At 35.0% G+C, this 13803-nt stretch overlaps 1 protein-coding gene across 1 annotated transcript; it reads right to left on the bottom strand.

Annotated features, from left to right (window-relative positions):
• Positions 1-2663: 2663 nt before the first annotated feature.
• On the bottom strand, positions 2664-11866 carry LOC117912666 (receptor-like protein 52). Its single transcript, XM_034827352.1, has 2 exons — positions 11712-11866; positions 2664-3813 (listed from the first exon to the last, which is right to left on the bottom strand). Exons 1-2 carry the CDS (start codon positions 11864-11866, stop codon positions 2664-2666), a joined length of 1305 nt encoding a protein of 434 aa, XP_034683243.1.
• Positions 11867-13803: the final 1937 nt, after the last annotated feature.

Genomic DNA, 13803 nt, shown 5'->3' with positions numbered 1-13803 from the left:
TAAAACATGTTGATGATACATTATAAAAAATTAGAGGCATTGCTGCGGGTCTTAATAGTTCTCAAGGAAAACATGAATTATTTTTTGATTGTTGTAAAATGTTAAATATGAAAAAAAAAAGAAATATAAATTTGGATATGCCCACTAGATGGAATTCTACTTATAAACTTTTACAAACTATTACAAAATATAGAAAAGTAGTAGAACTATATGAAATATAATTAATTAACAATGATTGTGAAGCAGATATTGATGTATTAAATGATTATGATTGACATATTGCAGATCTTTTAAGAGATCTTTTAAATAACAAAAATTTTTTGTGGTGTATATTATCCATCTTCAAACCGAGTTGTCATGCAAATAACTAATATTTTTATTGTACTTCAAAAATATTTAAATTTGGATATATTTAATGATGCAATATTTGCAATGATAGAAAAATTTAGAAAATATTGGGGAGAAATACCTTTAATTTTTTATCTTGGTTTAATTGTGGACCCTAGATTGAAATTTGAAGCTTTGGATGAATGGTTAACAATTATTTATTTTAATGACCAAATAAAAATTGAAGATATGTTAATTTTTGGTACCTCCAGTCCCTCCCAAGTCCTGACATCTTCTATGACTAGAAGAGGGTAGGACTTTGTAACGATCTCGGATAGTGTGCTAATGATGGCTAGTTTTTTTTGGTTTAATCCTGGTTGATGGGGCTTCATGCATGCAACTCGTTGCCCTTTCCTCCCAACGTCAATTTGGTTAGCCTAGTGGCCGTGAATTGGCTAGGTTGTTTTGTAGTTGATCTATGAGGTCGTTTTGGCGTGCCAGGATATTTTCCATTTGTTGTTGATAATTATTTTGTTGTTGTTCTAGCCGGTGTTGCAATTGTGAGATATGGTTTTGTATTACAAAGTCTTGTTTGAGGTGTCATATTGGAGTAAGTAGCTTGATCGAAAGTTCGTGTGGAAACCTTTGCTTTGAGCTCGAGTCATACCATAAGTTCAATCAAATAGTTCCAACTAAATGTAGCTCTAGTTGAGGACGTTGGCTTGTCTAGGTTTGACATTTTAAGTGGTTTCTTTGCTTGTTGCTAGCTTTCTTTTTGTTTGTATTTAGTTGTCTTCTGTTTCACTTAAGTGTTAAGCATTGATCAAGGCTTAGTTGGTGATGACCCAATTCTGCACGTGATGAGGTTGGGTCTTCGAAGGATCACATGATTCCTCTTAGTATTTGATATAAGAGTGTCTATGAGTGGGTTTAGGTCTTGATCTTCCCTAGGAATGGCGAGGAAGAAAAACTCTTTGTGTTTGATTCCCACTTGTGCCAAGGATATGATGTTTGTTGATGAGGTTGACACGTCTTACTCATTTTTCTTTTATTCACAAGTGTTGAGGATCCCAATGATCAGCTTCCATGCATGTTGGATGATCAGGTCAAGGCGAACAATCAAATGGTGATACAAATCTTTCTACCTCATTTATAGGTGTGGGGTTGATATGCCTTTGCATCAAGAGCTTTAATATAAACAAGACTAGGCTTGCTAGTAAGAGCAAAGAGTATGACCCTCTTGTACTTGTTATGACTCATTTGCTAAAGTCTCCTTGATGATGGCGGTATCTGCCATACTTTAGACCATTATGATGAGGATGACCATTTTTTTACACTTCATTAGGAGAATACTTTGATGAATGGTGCTTATGTGGGGTTTTTTTCTTTTGCTACATTGTTTTGCTAATTTTGATGATTGCAACTTTGATGAATTGTGTCAATGTTAGTTTTTTTTCTCTTTCTTTCTGTTGTTTGTGGGGTGTTGATGACCACACTTTATGTGAGTTGTGCCAATTATTGGGCTTATTCAACTTTTTGTTGTTGTGTGGGTTTTGTGTGATAAAAAATGTGTACTAATTGTTGCTTAGTGAAATTTAGTTTGATACATGGTAGGGAAGATTGGGGAAATATGTGTAGTGTTGCAGGCTTATAGACCCACTTCTTTGGCCAGAGGAAGTGGTGAATTATGACCTTGACTTCTTAGAGAGGTGAATGATCCCAAATGATAATTGTTTTAGTTCTTGGCTGACAAAATTGATCATAATTCTAATTAATATAGACGAGATGAGGTTCAACCAATTGCTTAGCTTTGGTTGTCTTTTGGTAATAGGGCTTAGGTCTCAGTTGTATGAACAACTCTTCCCAGAGGATTAGTGCCCAGTCTTTCTCAATCTTGCAAATTTCACTTTAGCAAGCACATACGTGAGGATCGAGATAATGTGCGAAGTTTATTGAGGTAATTAAAACATTCCAAAATTGTCAAAACTAGCTATATAGCTTAGACATAGTACCTTTTTAGGTGTGCTTGGTTTCATGCTTTGGGCGCTTTGCTACCATCAAGTTGGGGTCACAAACACACATTTTATGAGGTTATTTTGAATACTTGTTTTAACACCTGTAAGAGTCTCTACCTTTTGGTTGTAGTTTTTGTTTATCATTCTTGATGGATCGACATTACGATTAATGCTCCTTTGCTTTTAGTTGAGTAAGCCCACAAAATGGTTGAGGGTTCTTGAACCTTTTTTTCCTCATGTTATGATATCGAGTCCAAAAGTTGGCCCATCTTTGGCGGGGGAGAACTAATTTTAGGACAAACTTTATTAAGGTTGATGTAGTTACCACTCGTTCCTCATTTTGTGTTCTTTTTTTGTGATACTTGGAAGTGTCCCTGAGAATGAATTTCCATCTAACATCACCGATACCATGTCCGGGGATGTCCAGATGCCGGAAGGAATCTCGCCTGAAAAACGATTGTTGGAAAGCTGAATGGTGAGCAAACTTGTGCAATTCCCGAGGGCCGTGGGCACTTCCCCGCTGAGATTGTTGTTGGAAGCGACCACTCCAAGCAAAGCCCCCCTAGCGCATAAATGTTGAGGTAATTCCCCGCTTAGTTTATTCTCGGAAACCTCAAAGAGTTTGAGCTCCGAATGAAGGCCAAATGCTGGAGGTAAAACTCCACTCAATTGATTGCTAAAAACTTTGAAGGTTTCCAGTGTAGGAATGAGGCTTATATTTGCTGGTATCTCTCCTGACAACTGATTCCGGAAAAGATTCAAACCCGTCAAATTTTGTAGCTTCCCGAAACCCGCTGGTATCGGCCCCGTCAAATGGTTCTTGGAAAGATCAATTTCTTTCAAGTTGAGAGCTTCTATGGATGAAGGAATGTGGCCGGACAATCTATTAATGAATAAATGCAAATAGTTCAAATTCTTCAACGTAAGCATGCCTCCCGGGATCGTACCTTCCAATTTGTTGACTGAGAGGTCCAAGAGTTCCAGACTCGATAGATTGTTGAAGCACTCCGGTATTTCGCCAATCAAATTCGCCTCCGTCATCCACAGATATTTCGGCTTCTTCAATGCGCCAAACTCTTTTGGAAGGGCTGAAGGCCGGAATTTGTCATTATAGGCCATGGCCAATTGTTCAAGATTCGCCAAATTACCAATCTCCGTTGGCCAGGTGCCGTTGAACTCATTTTGAACCAGAAACAAGTAGAACAGCTCCCGTAGCCGCCCAATTGCTGCGGGAATATCTCCAGAGAAGTTGTTTGCGGTGAGGTCTAGGTACCGGAGACGTGAAAGTCGATCAATGTCAGCTGGAATTGGACCCACGAAGAAGTTTTGCTTCAAGAGGAGATGCTCCAGCTTAGAACAATTGAGAATATCCGGGAACTTGCCTGGAATGTAATTGTTGGAGACGTCAAGTACGATAAGGTTCTTGAGGTCACAAATTCTGGCCGGAATTTTCTTTGTGATGGTCTTGTAGCTGAGTGAAATTTCAGTGACGATATTGTCGATGCATGTAATTTCCGGCCAATCACAGGGTGAGGATGAGGAATTCCAAGATTGGAGTGACGGGGGATTGCCCAGTTGTTGCTTAACGTCTAGTAGGATTGATAGTTTATCGTCCAGATTTTCGGAAATTACTTGAAAGGGTAAGGAGAGGACGAGGAGGAGAAACAGAGCGGGGAAAAATTATTGAGGAATGTATTTTCTCAACTTTTTTCTAACCTTATTAATATTATTAATAAATTACATTTCTATGTTTATTCAAATTCATTGTATGTATTTTTGTATTATATAAAGATAAAATAGTTTAAAATGTTTAAATTTTAAACTATTTTTAATTATATTGATTTGATTTTAATATTTTCATGTTAAACAAAATATAAAAAAAATTATTTTTTTCCAATGCTATCTTTGTTTATTCCTATAACTTATTATGAATAAAAAATCACATAAAATATTATTTTTGAAAAATTATTTTTCAATATTTTTATAGCTTATTTAAGTGAAAATTGGATGTGTAAAGAAATTAATATGCATTAAATATAATTTTATAACCTTTAATTACCATTAATTACATAGGTAAATGATAAAAATAGTAGTAAAAACATCTCAAAGAATTTTTCTTTTGCTTAACTAAAAGTTTTAAAAATGTTATAATTTTCAAATTTGGTAATTGCTTCTGTCTCTTTTATTGTTAAATATAAAAATTAAACGCAATTCCAAAGAACCCTTATATTCTGAAATGTGAGTGGCTTTGAGAGATAGAATCCATGTTTTTAGGTTTTTTTTTTTTTTTTTTAAATAAGGTTTTAAAGAAAATAATGTCATAAAATATACTATGGAAGTTTTTTCAAAAAATCTTTTTTTTAATACATGATCAAAAAGGCTTTCTTATTTATATATATTTTTATAATAATAGTATTATTGACAAAAATAATATAAATTAAAAGTATTTTTATTAGAATCACTTATAAACAAGATATTAACGTTAACGTTAGGTAGAGGTATGAAAATGGATGTGTTCATGCCCTATTTATATTGGTTTGAAAAAAGGCATGACAGCAACTAAGCAAATGGTTGGTGACCTAATCAACCTAACATAATCACGCTATGCATTATGGAAAAAGTGATTGATGGGGGGCAATCTCCACTGAATACTTTGAAAAGGTGTACACGAATGAGGAGAAAGATGAAGTCATGAAAGCAAAGCCTTGTCTTTCTTATTTATATACATAAAGGATTCACCCCTAAAGACATGGGTCATTAGGTCTCTTTCGGAAACAATTTATTTAAGACTCTTCCTTGTTTCCTTTCATTGCACAAGATTACATTTCCAACTTTTCGAGGATGATATCTTGTTAATATATTCAATATTTTTTTTTTAATATAAAATATGATATTCTTTTGCTTGGATGATCTCTAATGAAACTAATCAGTCAACAAAGACAAGATTAGTATTCTTGGGAGAAAGTGAAATAAATGAAAAACAAAGACCAAGTGGATGTCTATTTTACTTAAAGAAAGATGGATGGAATGATGCAGGAATCTGTGGTTTTGGGTTGTTGAGAATTTGGGTGTGTTAGTCAGATTTCCACAGCAGTGATCAAGTGGGCAGTACCCCACAAATGGAGAGAAGGATATTGATGGTCAAGTTCCACACGGAATCTAATCTTGTACCTGGAGTTTATGGAGGAAAGCTGGCATTGGAATAATGCACAGCTAAGGGAATGGACAACATTGATCAAGATTGAAACTAAAGTTTGAACAAGCATCTCATACTACTCTTTCATTTCATCTCAAGAATTCTACAAGTAGTCATGAGGATTCTAGTGGAAAAGTGATAAAATGGAATTTATCTTCTATTAGGGTAAAGAAAATTAGGGAAGTGTATAATGGAATTTAGTTCTAAACAAGTTAGATTTTTGAGGTTTGAGGAAAAATAATTTATTTAAAAAAAAATAAAAACCTACAAAGTAGATCCTCTCTCAAAATAATTTTCAAATTGGAGTGTTTCATCTACATGTGTATTCATATCATAAAATCGTAGTTATTAATTATAATTTTGATTTTTTTTTGGAAAATGGTTAAAATAATAATTATTAACTATGATTTTAAATTTAAGCTTAAACTATAGTTAATGACTGTGATTTTAAAAATAAATTTAAAATTATAATATCTAACTATGATTTTATGTTAAAAAAATCAAAATCCTAGTTACTAATTATAGTTGTGATATAAAAGAACATATAAAAAAGAAAAAAACATTCTAATGCCATACAATACACACGTAGCTTAAATGTACTAGCTTGGGAATTATTTTAGTTGAAAATCTATTTTATCCTTTTTTTTTCATAAATATATTATATATGCTCAAAACTCTAGTCTTGTTCCCAAAACAAATATCATTTTTGGTATTTATGGAAGAAGGTGTCGAGTTGAATTGATACACCCATCTAGTATTCCAATTAAGGAGATTTAGGCAACTAATGTTTAGTTTTGCATAAAGCCCAAGATTTATTTTATTTATTTATTTTTTTAAATAAGGCAATAACACTTTGATTCTAGTTGTTTTTTGTTTTAATTATTTCAATGATATGGTTTCCATATCTTTGTGCAGGTTTGAAGATAAAAAAATTATCCTATTTCTTTGTGAAAGCACTAAGGACTTCTTTTAAGTTTATCTAATTAAGTTGTAGAGGAAAAACAAGAGACTCTATGAGGAGTTGTATTTTTGCATTCTTTGATAATTGATTCATCCTAACAAATACACACACACACACACACACACACACACACACACACACACACACACACATATATATATATATATATATGATGCTGAAAAATTGATTTAGAGAAGTAATCACAAGTCAACACAAAATTTAGAAAAGTATTTAATATATTATTAGAAAGCATGATACACAATCATAAGGATCCAAATCTTATGTTTAAGTTCTTAAAAAATTTAGTTATCCAATATGGTATTATTTAGTAGGAGGATCATGAGTTCCAATTTTACCATATGTTTATTTGCTCAATTTATTATTTTAAGTTCTATTAATGATTTATTTACCTTCTGTCTATTTGTCTTTATACTTGTAGGTAAGAGAATTCTCACTATTTTCAAAGTTTTCATGATTAAGTTTGATTATTGGGAATATAGTGCTCATTTTTTTGAAGTAGCATTGTGCCATGATCTTCTCATCCAATGCTTTCACAAACGACTTTCCTCCTCCAAGGTGCTACCATGCCCATTGAACAAGGTTTATATGCTGCCCTTCCTCCCTACCGGGTTCTCTTTTAGGGCCCAACTATTAGCGTGAGTCATAGATCAGCATGTTTATAGAAACATTAGCTGGCTGTAGAAATTCCCTTATACAAGGGTCAACCATAATTCTAGCCGTGGCCATATATATCTTGCTCTTGTATCCATACATACTGTAACCCATTCAATGGACAGTGGATTGAAAAATGAATACCATGTGACACCAACTATAGAAGTACAACTTCAAGATTGTAGTCATGTCATCCTACAGGTTTGAGATGTCATCTTCTTTTATGGTCTTGGTTTTGGGATGAAATGATTTTGTGCCTTTTCAGGTACCTTGTTTGGGAGGTGGTGTATTAAAAATATGTTAATTTTTGGTACCTCCAGTCCCTCCCAAGTCTTGACATCTTCTATGACTAGAAGAGGGTAGGACTTTGTAACGATCTCGAATAGTGTGCTAATGATGGCTAGCTTTTTTTGGTTTAACCTAGGTTGATGGGGTTTCATGCATGCAGCTCGTTGCACTTTCTTCCCAACTTCAATTTGGTTAGCTTAGTGGTCGTGAATTGGCTAGGTTGTTTTGTAGTTGATCTATGAGGTCGTCTTAGCGTGCCGGGATATTTTCCATTTGTTGTTGATGCTTATTTTGCTGTTGTTCTAGCCGGTGTTGCAATTGTGAGATATGGTTTTGTATTACAAAGTCTTGTTTGAGGTGTCATATTGGAGTAAGTAGCTTGATCGAAAGTTCGTGTGGAAACCTTTGCTTTGAGCTCGAGTCATGCCATAAGTTTGATCAAATAGTTCCAACTAGATGTAGCTCAAGTTGAAGATGTTGGCTTGTCTAGGTTTGACATTTTAAGTGGTTCCTTTGCTTGTTGCTAGCTTTCTTTTTGTTTGTACTTAGTTGTCTAGTCTGTTTTACTTAAGTGTTAAGCATTGATTAGGGCTTAGATGGTGATGATCCAATTCTGCACGTGATGAGGTTGGGTCTTCGAAGGATCACATGATTCCTCTTAGTATTTGATATAAGAGTGTCTATGAGTGGGTTTAGGTCTTGATCTTCCCTAGGAATGGCGAGGAAGAAAAACTCTTTATGTTTGATTCCCATTTTTGCCAAGGATATGATGTTTGTTGATGAGGTTGACACGTCTTACTCATTTTTCTTTTATTCATAGGCGTTGAGGATCCCAATGATCAGCTTCCATGTTGGATGATCAGGTCAAGGCGAACAATCAAATGGTGATACAAATCTTTCTACCTCATTTATAGGTGTGGGGTTGATATGCCTTTGCATCAAGAACTTTAATATAAACAAGACTAGGCTTGCTAGTAAGAGCAAAAAGTATGACCCTCTTGTACTTGCTATGACTCATTTGCTAAAGTCTCTTTGATGATGGCGGTATCTACCATACTTTAGTCCATTATGATGAGGATGACCATTTTTTATACTTCATTAGGAGAATACTTTGATGAATGGTGCTTATGTGGGGTTTTTTCTTTTGCTACATTGTTTTGCTAATTTTGATGACTGCAACTTTGATGAATTGTGTCAATGTTAGTTTTTTTTCTCTTTCTTTTTGTTGTTTGTGGGGTGTTGATGACCACACTTTATGTGAGTTGTGCCAATTATTGGGCTTATTCAACTTTTTTTTTGTTGTGCGGGTTTTGTGTGATAAAAAATGTGTAGTAATTGTTGCTTAGTGAAATGTAGTTTGATACATGGTAAGGAAGATTGGGGAAAGATATGTGGTGTTGTAGGCTTATAGACCCACTTCTTTGGCTAAAGGAAGTGGTCGAATTATGACTTTGACCTCTTAGAGAGGTGAATGATCCCATAGGATAATTGTTTTAGGTCTTGGCTGACAAAATTGATCATAATTCTAATTAATATAGACCAAATGAGCTTCATCCAATTGCTTGGCTTTGGTTGTCTTTTGGTAATAGGGCTTAGATCTTAGTTGTATGAACAACTCTTCCCAGAGGATTAGTGCCCAGTCTTTTTCAATCTTGTAAATTTCACTTTAGCAAGCACATACGCGAGGATCGAGATAAGGTGCGAAGTTTATTGAGGTAATTAAAACATTCCAAAATTGTCAAAACTAGCTATATAGTTTAGACATAGTACCTTTTTAGGCGTGCTTGGTTCCATGGTTTGGGCGCTTTGCGACCATCAAGTTGGGGTCACAAACACACCTTTTTTGAGGTTATTTTGAATACCTGTTTTAGCACCTGTAAGAGTCTACATTTTGGTTGTAGTTTTTGTTTATCGTTCTTGATGGATCAACATTATGATTAATGCTCCTTTGCTTTTAGTTGAGTAAGCCCACAAAATGGTTGAGGGTTCTTGAACCTTTTTTTCCTCATGTTATGATATTGAGTCCAAAAGTTGGCCCATCTTTGGCGGGGGAGAACTAATTTTAGGACAAACTTTATTAAGGTTGATGTAGTTACCACTCGTTCATCATTTTGTGTTCTTTTTTGGTGATACTTTGTTGTTTTTGATGTGCTCTTCTCATCTAAACCAGATTAGGTGATGAGTATGTCATCCTGTTTGTTTAACCTTTTTGCGGAGCTATCTCAGGTTGAGATGGATTTGGAATTTGAGCACAATATCATTGTTAGATCTCTTTCTTAGCTCAAGCATCTGATTGTAAGATGGATATATTGCATCCACAAAAGGTTGCTTGAGAATGATGTTGTAAGGAGAATGAGACTTTTTCATCAGGAAAGAGACTTTAGTCTATTTTTGCTCTAAAGTCGAGTTAATCTAGGCATTGGAAGATTTTCCATAAGAGCCTATAATTCGAGTCAAAGTCATGACTTATTCATTTGATGAAAGAAGTTGTCAAAGAGAATATTGGTTGAACTGCCTATATCAAACCAACTTTTCTTTTAGTTGTGTTGTGACCAAGGATGAAAATATCGGTAATCACGGATACAACGGTACTTCAATTTTACAGATATATCAGATATATCGGTGGATATTTTGGAAAAAAATATCGGTAAGCTTAAAATTATTAAAAACTCATGAAAATGTAAGGAAAACCTCATAATAATATAATTAGAAGTATAATAGACAATTTAAAGTTATTTTATTGAAAATTTTGATATATGTATAACATTTTGATATACACAATCAACTATAGCACGTTGACTGTGTATATCCCAACCTTTTCTCGATATTTATCCCGAAATATCACCGGACCGATATTTCTCCATGAAATATCATGTCGATATCTTTCGATACACGATATATCGCCGAAATATCGCGACATTTTCTTCATTGGTTATGACCAACGTTGATTTGATCGCCACTTGATTTTTTCCCTCAGCCTTGTCAAGTAGGTAGGTGTTGATTGTGCGAATTATGATATCGTAGCTTTTTCTGTAAGGTTTAATTCAAGTTGTTCATCTAGCTTGATCTGGTACGTGGGGAAGGTTATTCCTTACTAATGACCCGAGTAGTGGACTTCTTATAGACAAGGCTTTTCTAAAGGCCTTTGTCATAGTTCTTTGATCATTGCTTTCTATTTGCACTATTTCTAATATGAATAAATAAACAAATTTTCTCAAGGATTCCTTAGGTGTTTACCTTACATTAATGAGGTAGTTTGCACTTTTCCTTGGTTGAGGGTTGTTGCTGTAATATTTTAGGAATAGTTCATGGAGTTAGCGGAGCTGTGTATTGACTATCCAGGCAATTAGTAGAACCATATGAGAGTAGGTCGTTGTAAGTTAATAGGGAACACTCAGAAAAGTAGTCATTCACAGTTGTTAGCTAGTATCATGAGTTGCTAACAATGGTAAAGATGCTCGATTGGGTTTCTTATGTAGGTTGAACTTTAAGGCCACGTAACGGATATGTAGCTCTTTTTGAAATAAATAGGAAGTGGTAGGTGATGCAAATTCTCAGTTCTACTGCTTTGATGCCTCTTAGGCTGAGTTGACTTGCAATTTTAACCAATGAACCCTCGTAGATAATTTTTTGCATTTACGTCCCAACGTTATTCAACTCAAAGCTTTGACATTTGAATGATTTCAGTTTGGGGCCAACTAATAATAAGGTTGTGTCTTGTGATGCTATTTTTTGAGATTCCTTCATGTTGCATCCAATCAAAAATTGGAAGTAACATAGATAGATAACACACAAATCCCAAGTTGTTTGTTGTAAATTCTAATGTTGTACTTCATTATTCGAGACCTGGTTTTTTTCTTCCCACTCACTTCCCCTTATGTGAGGTAAGGGTCTTGGGTGCTTTTCTGCTAGAGCCAACCTTTCTAGCTAGGTTCCCCAACTTGTTGCTCTTGGTTAAGAGGTTATCATTATTTGCTAGCTTGAGTTTCTCGATCTGTCGTTTAAGTGATCTTATCATGAGGTGGACTTATTCCATAACCTGTTTTGCTTTGATATAATTCTTATGCCACAAGTCAATAGGCAAGTTCAATCATTTAGTTTGCATGTAATGCTTCCAGAGTGGATAGTAGAAAAATATTTAGGTTAAGTTCTTTTATACACTGGAATTTTTGGAATTGACCACTTAGGTTTTGGTACAAGGATAACACATGCTCATAGAGGAAGGTTGGTTTGGCATAAAGTTAACTCATACCCAAAGATAGAGCTTGATTTAATGTGTACAAGTGCGACCTTTACTTGAAGGTTGACAAAGCACACAGGTGATCCATCTCTAGAAGAGTGAGGAGTCAGTCTTGCATCAAGGTAATTTCCATGTATGACCACAGGGGATGGTTCAACAAAGTACATCTTGAATTGAGAGGACTAATGCCAAAAGTGGGTTTCAGATCGAGGTTTTTTGTTTGGTCGCTCACCTTGACCGTTTGTTTTTAGTTAGACTATTAGTAAGAGTTTTTGTTTTGAGACTAATTCAATCTTCGATTTTTAGTTGGAAGTTTTTCCTAACTTGAAAGGTGTTTGTTTTTCACAATTAGTCCTTGTAAAATGAAACAAATGAAATGAACCAAAGATTATAAGATAGATATGTTAAAGAAGACTTATCTGAACTTTAGTTGATCGCTTGCTTAGGTGACAAGACTTTCTTCCATTTGGTTGATATGTATGTGAGTTGACATCAAGATTGTACTTGTGCTTTTTGATGACTTCCTGTTGAGGTTAGGTAAGCTAAATGACCTCTTAAGTTGTATCTAACTCTTGAATATTTGAGGTGCCTTAAAATTTGTCTCCTCCATTCATTGTTGGTAACTGTTATGGCTCTCGAATTCTATACAAGTGGCTTCAACCAAGCATAAAACTGTCAACCAATTTTATCTGAAAGAAGGAGTTAGACATTCTAACATATGCATGCTGAGCAGGTGGGAGGTTGGGCAAACTCCTGAGCAAGTTGAACAAGGCCCAACATATCTTGGGTGGTCGATTTGATAAGGGTTAAACAATTAGTTGTGAGGATATGTGTGTTGGTTGACAAGTACAAATTGGGTTGCTTTGCTGGTATTTGAGAATGAGGTACCTCCGACTGCCCGAGATGAAAATCGTCTGGATAGTCAAGGTGGAGATTATCTAGTACAAACACTTCTTCAAAGTTTTTTAGCTTTTGGATATTGCATTCTTCAAAGATTTGTAGCTTTTGATCAACTATTTGGTCAAAGAATAGGTACCTTTGTCAGGTCAGGTTTCTAGGTTTATCTATTTACCTGAGGCGATATTGAGATCAAGGATTTGTGAGGTTGTACCCTTTGAAATTGGTTAGACATTGTCCCCTTCAACAATTGATTGAGATGACTAAACCATGGTGCCTGAGGCCTAGATCATAGAACCTGAAGCTGCAGATTGCAAGTGGACATGTTTCCCTAGAATTCCATAATATTCAAGAATTGCTTAGCATGAAACAAAGGCTTGTGAGTTGCTATTTCGATCCATATTTGCTTGTTTTCAATTCTAAGGAACAACCGATCACAAGTGGTACTAGAAAAACCCAAACAAAGAGATAATCGAGAGGTTAGTTGCTCATTTTCCTAAAGCTACAAAGTTGACATTTTCTTGAATATTACGCAAAGCAAAAGTGATTAAAGGAAGATTTATAAAAGGAGAAGAAAAAACTAAAGGAAAACTCCCCTAGAAGATTTTGTTGTTGATGCTCTTGCTGTTGTTTTTGCTTATAGTGGAAGATGTTGGATGTTTAACAAAGATAGACTTGACATCCAAATCCCTTTGGACTGATTAAACTTCATTCTCGGTCCTCCATTATAGCTTTTTGTTCAGATTTCCCACAGACAATGCCAATGAAGAATCCAAAATTCTTCAAGGAAAATATTGGAGATTTCATTCCACTATTTTCCGGGTATAGAAATGCATTTTCTACAACTTTCTTTTAGAGGCCGAGAGAGAGAGTCATTTGAGGAGGAAGAGGCTCCCTTTTTATAGCCACTCTTCCTCGTGAAGGATCATGAAGGAGTGACTTTTTGCAGCATATCAGGAGGCTTGGTTGACTTTTGGGCACATGAGGACACGAGTAGTTGGATTCGTTTTTCTAGGCATAGGTCAATCAGTCAGGTTATCCAGCAGGTCCGAGATCTCGTCTTCTTTTATGGTCCTAGTTTTGGGATGAGGTGATTTTGTGCGTTTCCAATTACCTCATTTGGGAGGTGGTGTATTAAAGATATGCAAATGTTTGGTACCTCCAACAGTGTTTTTAACCTTTTAACACTTGCAAATTTTTATTTTTC

The sequence above is a fragment of the Vitis riparia genome, chromosome 4 (assembly GCF_004353265.1).
Source record: "Vitis riparia cultivar Riparia Gloire de Montpellier isolate 1030 chromosome 4, EGFV_Vit.rip_1.0, whole genome shotgun sequence".
Lineage (NCBI taxonomy): Eukaryota > Viridiplantae > Streptophyta > Magnoliopsida > Vitales > Vitaceae > Vitis > Vitis riparia.
The sequence above is the reverse complement of the archived record's forward strand: the minus strand, read 5'-3'. Positions and strand labels throughout refer to the sequence as shown.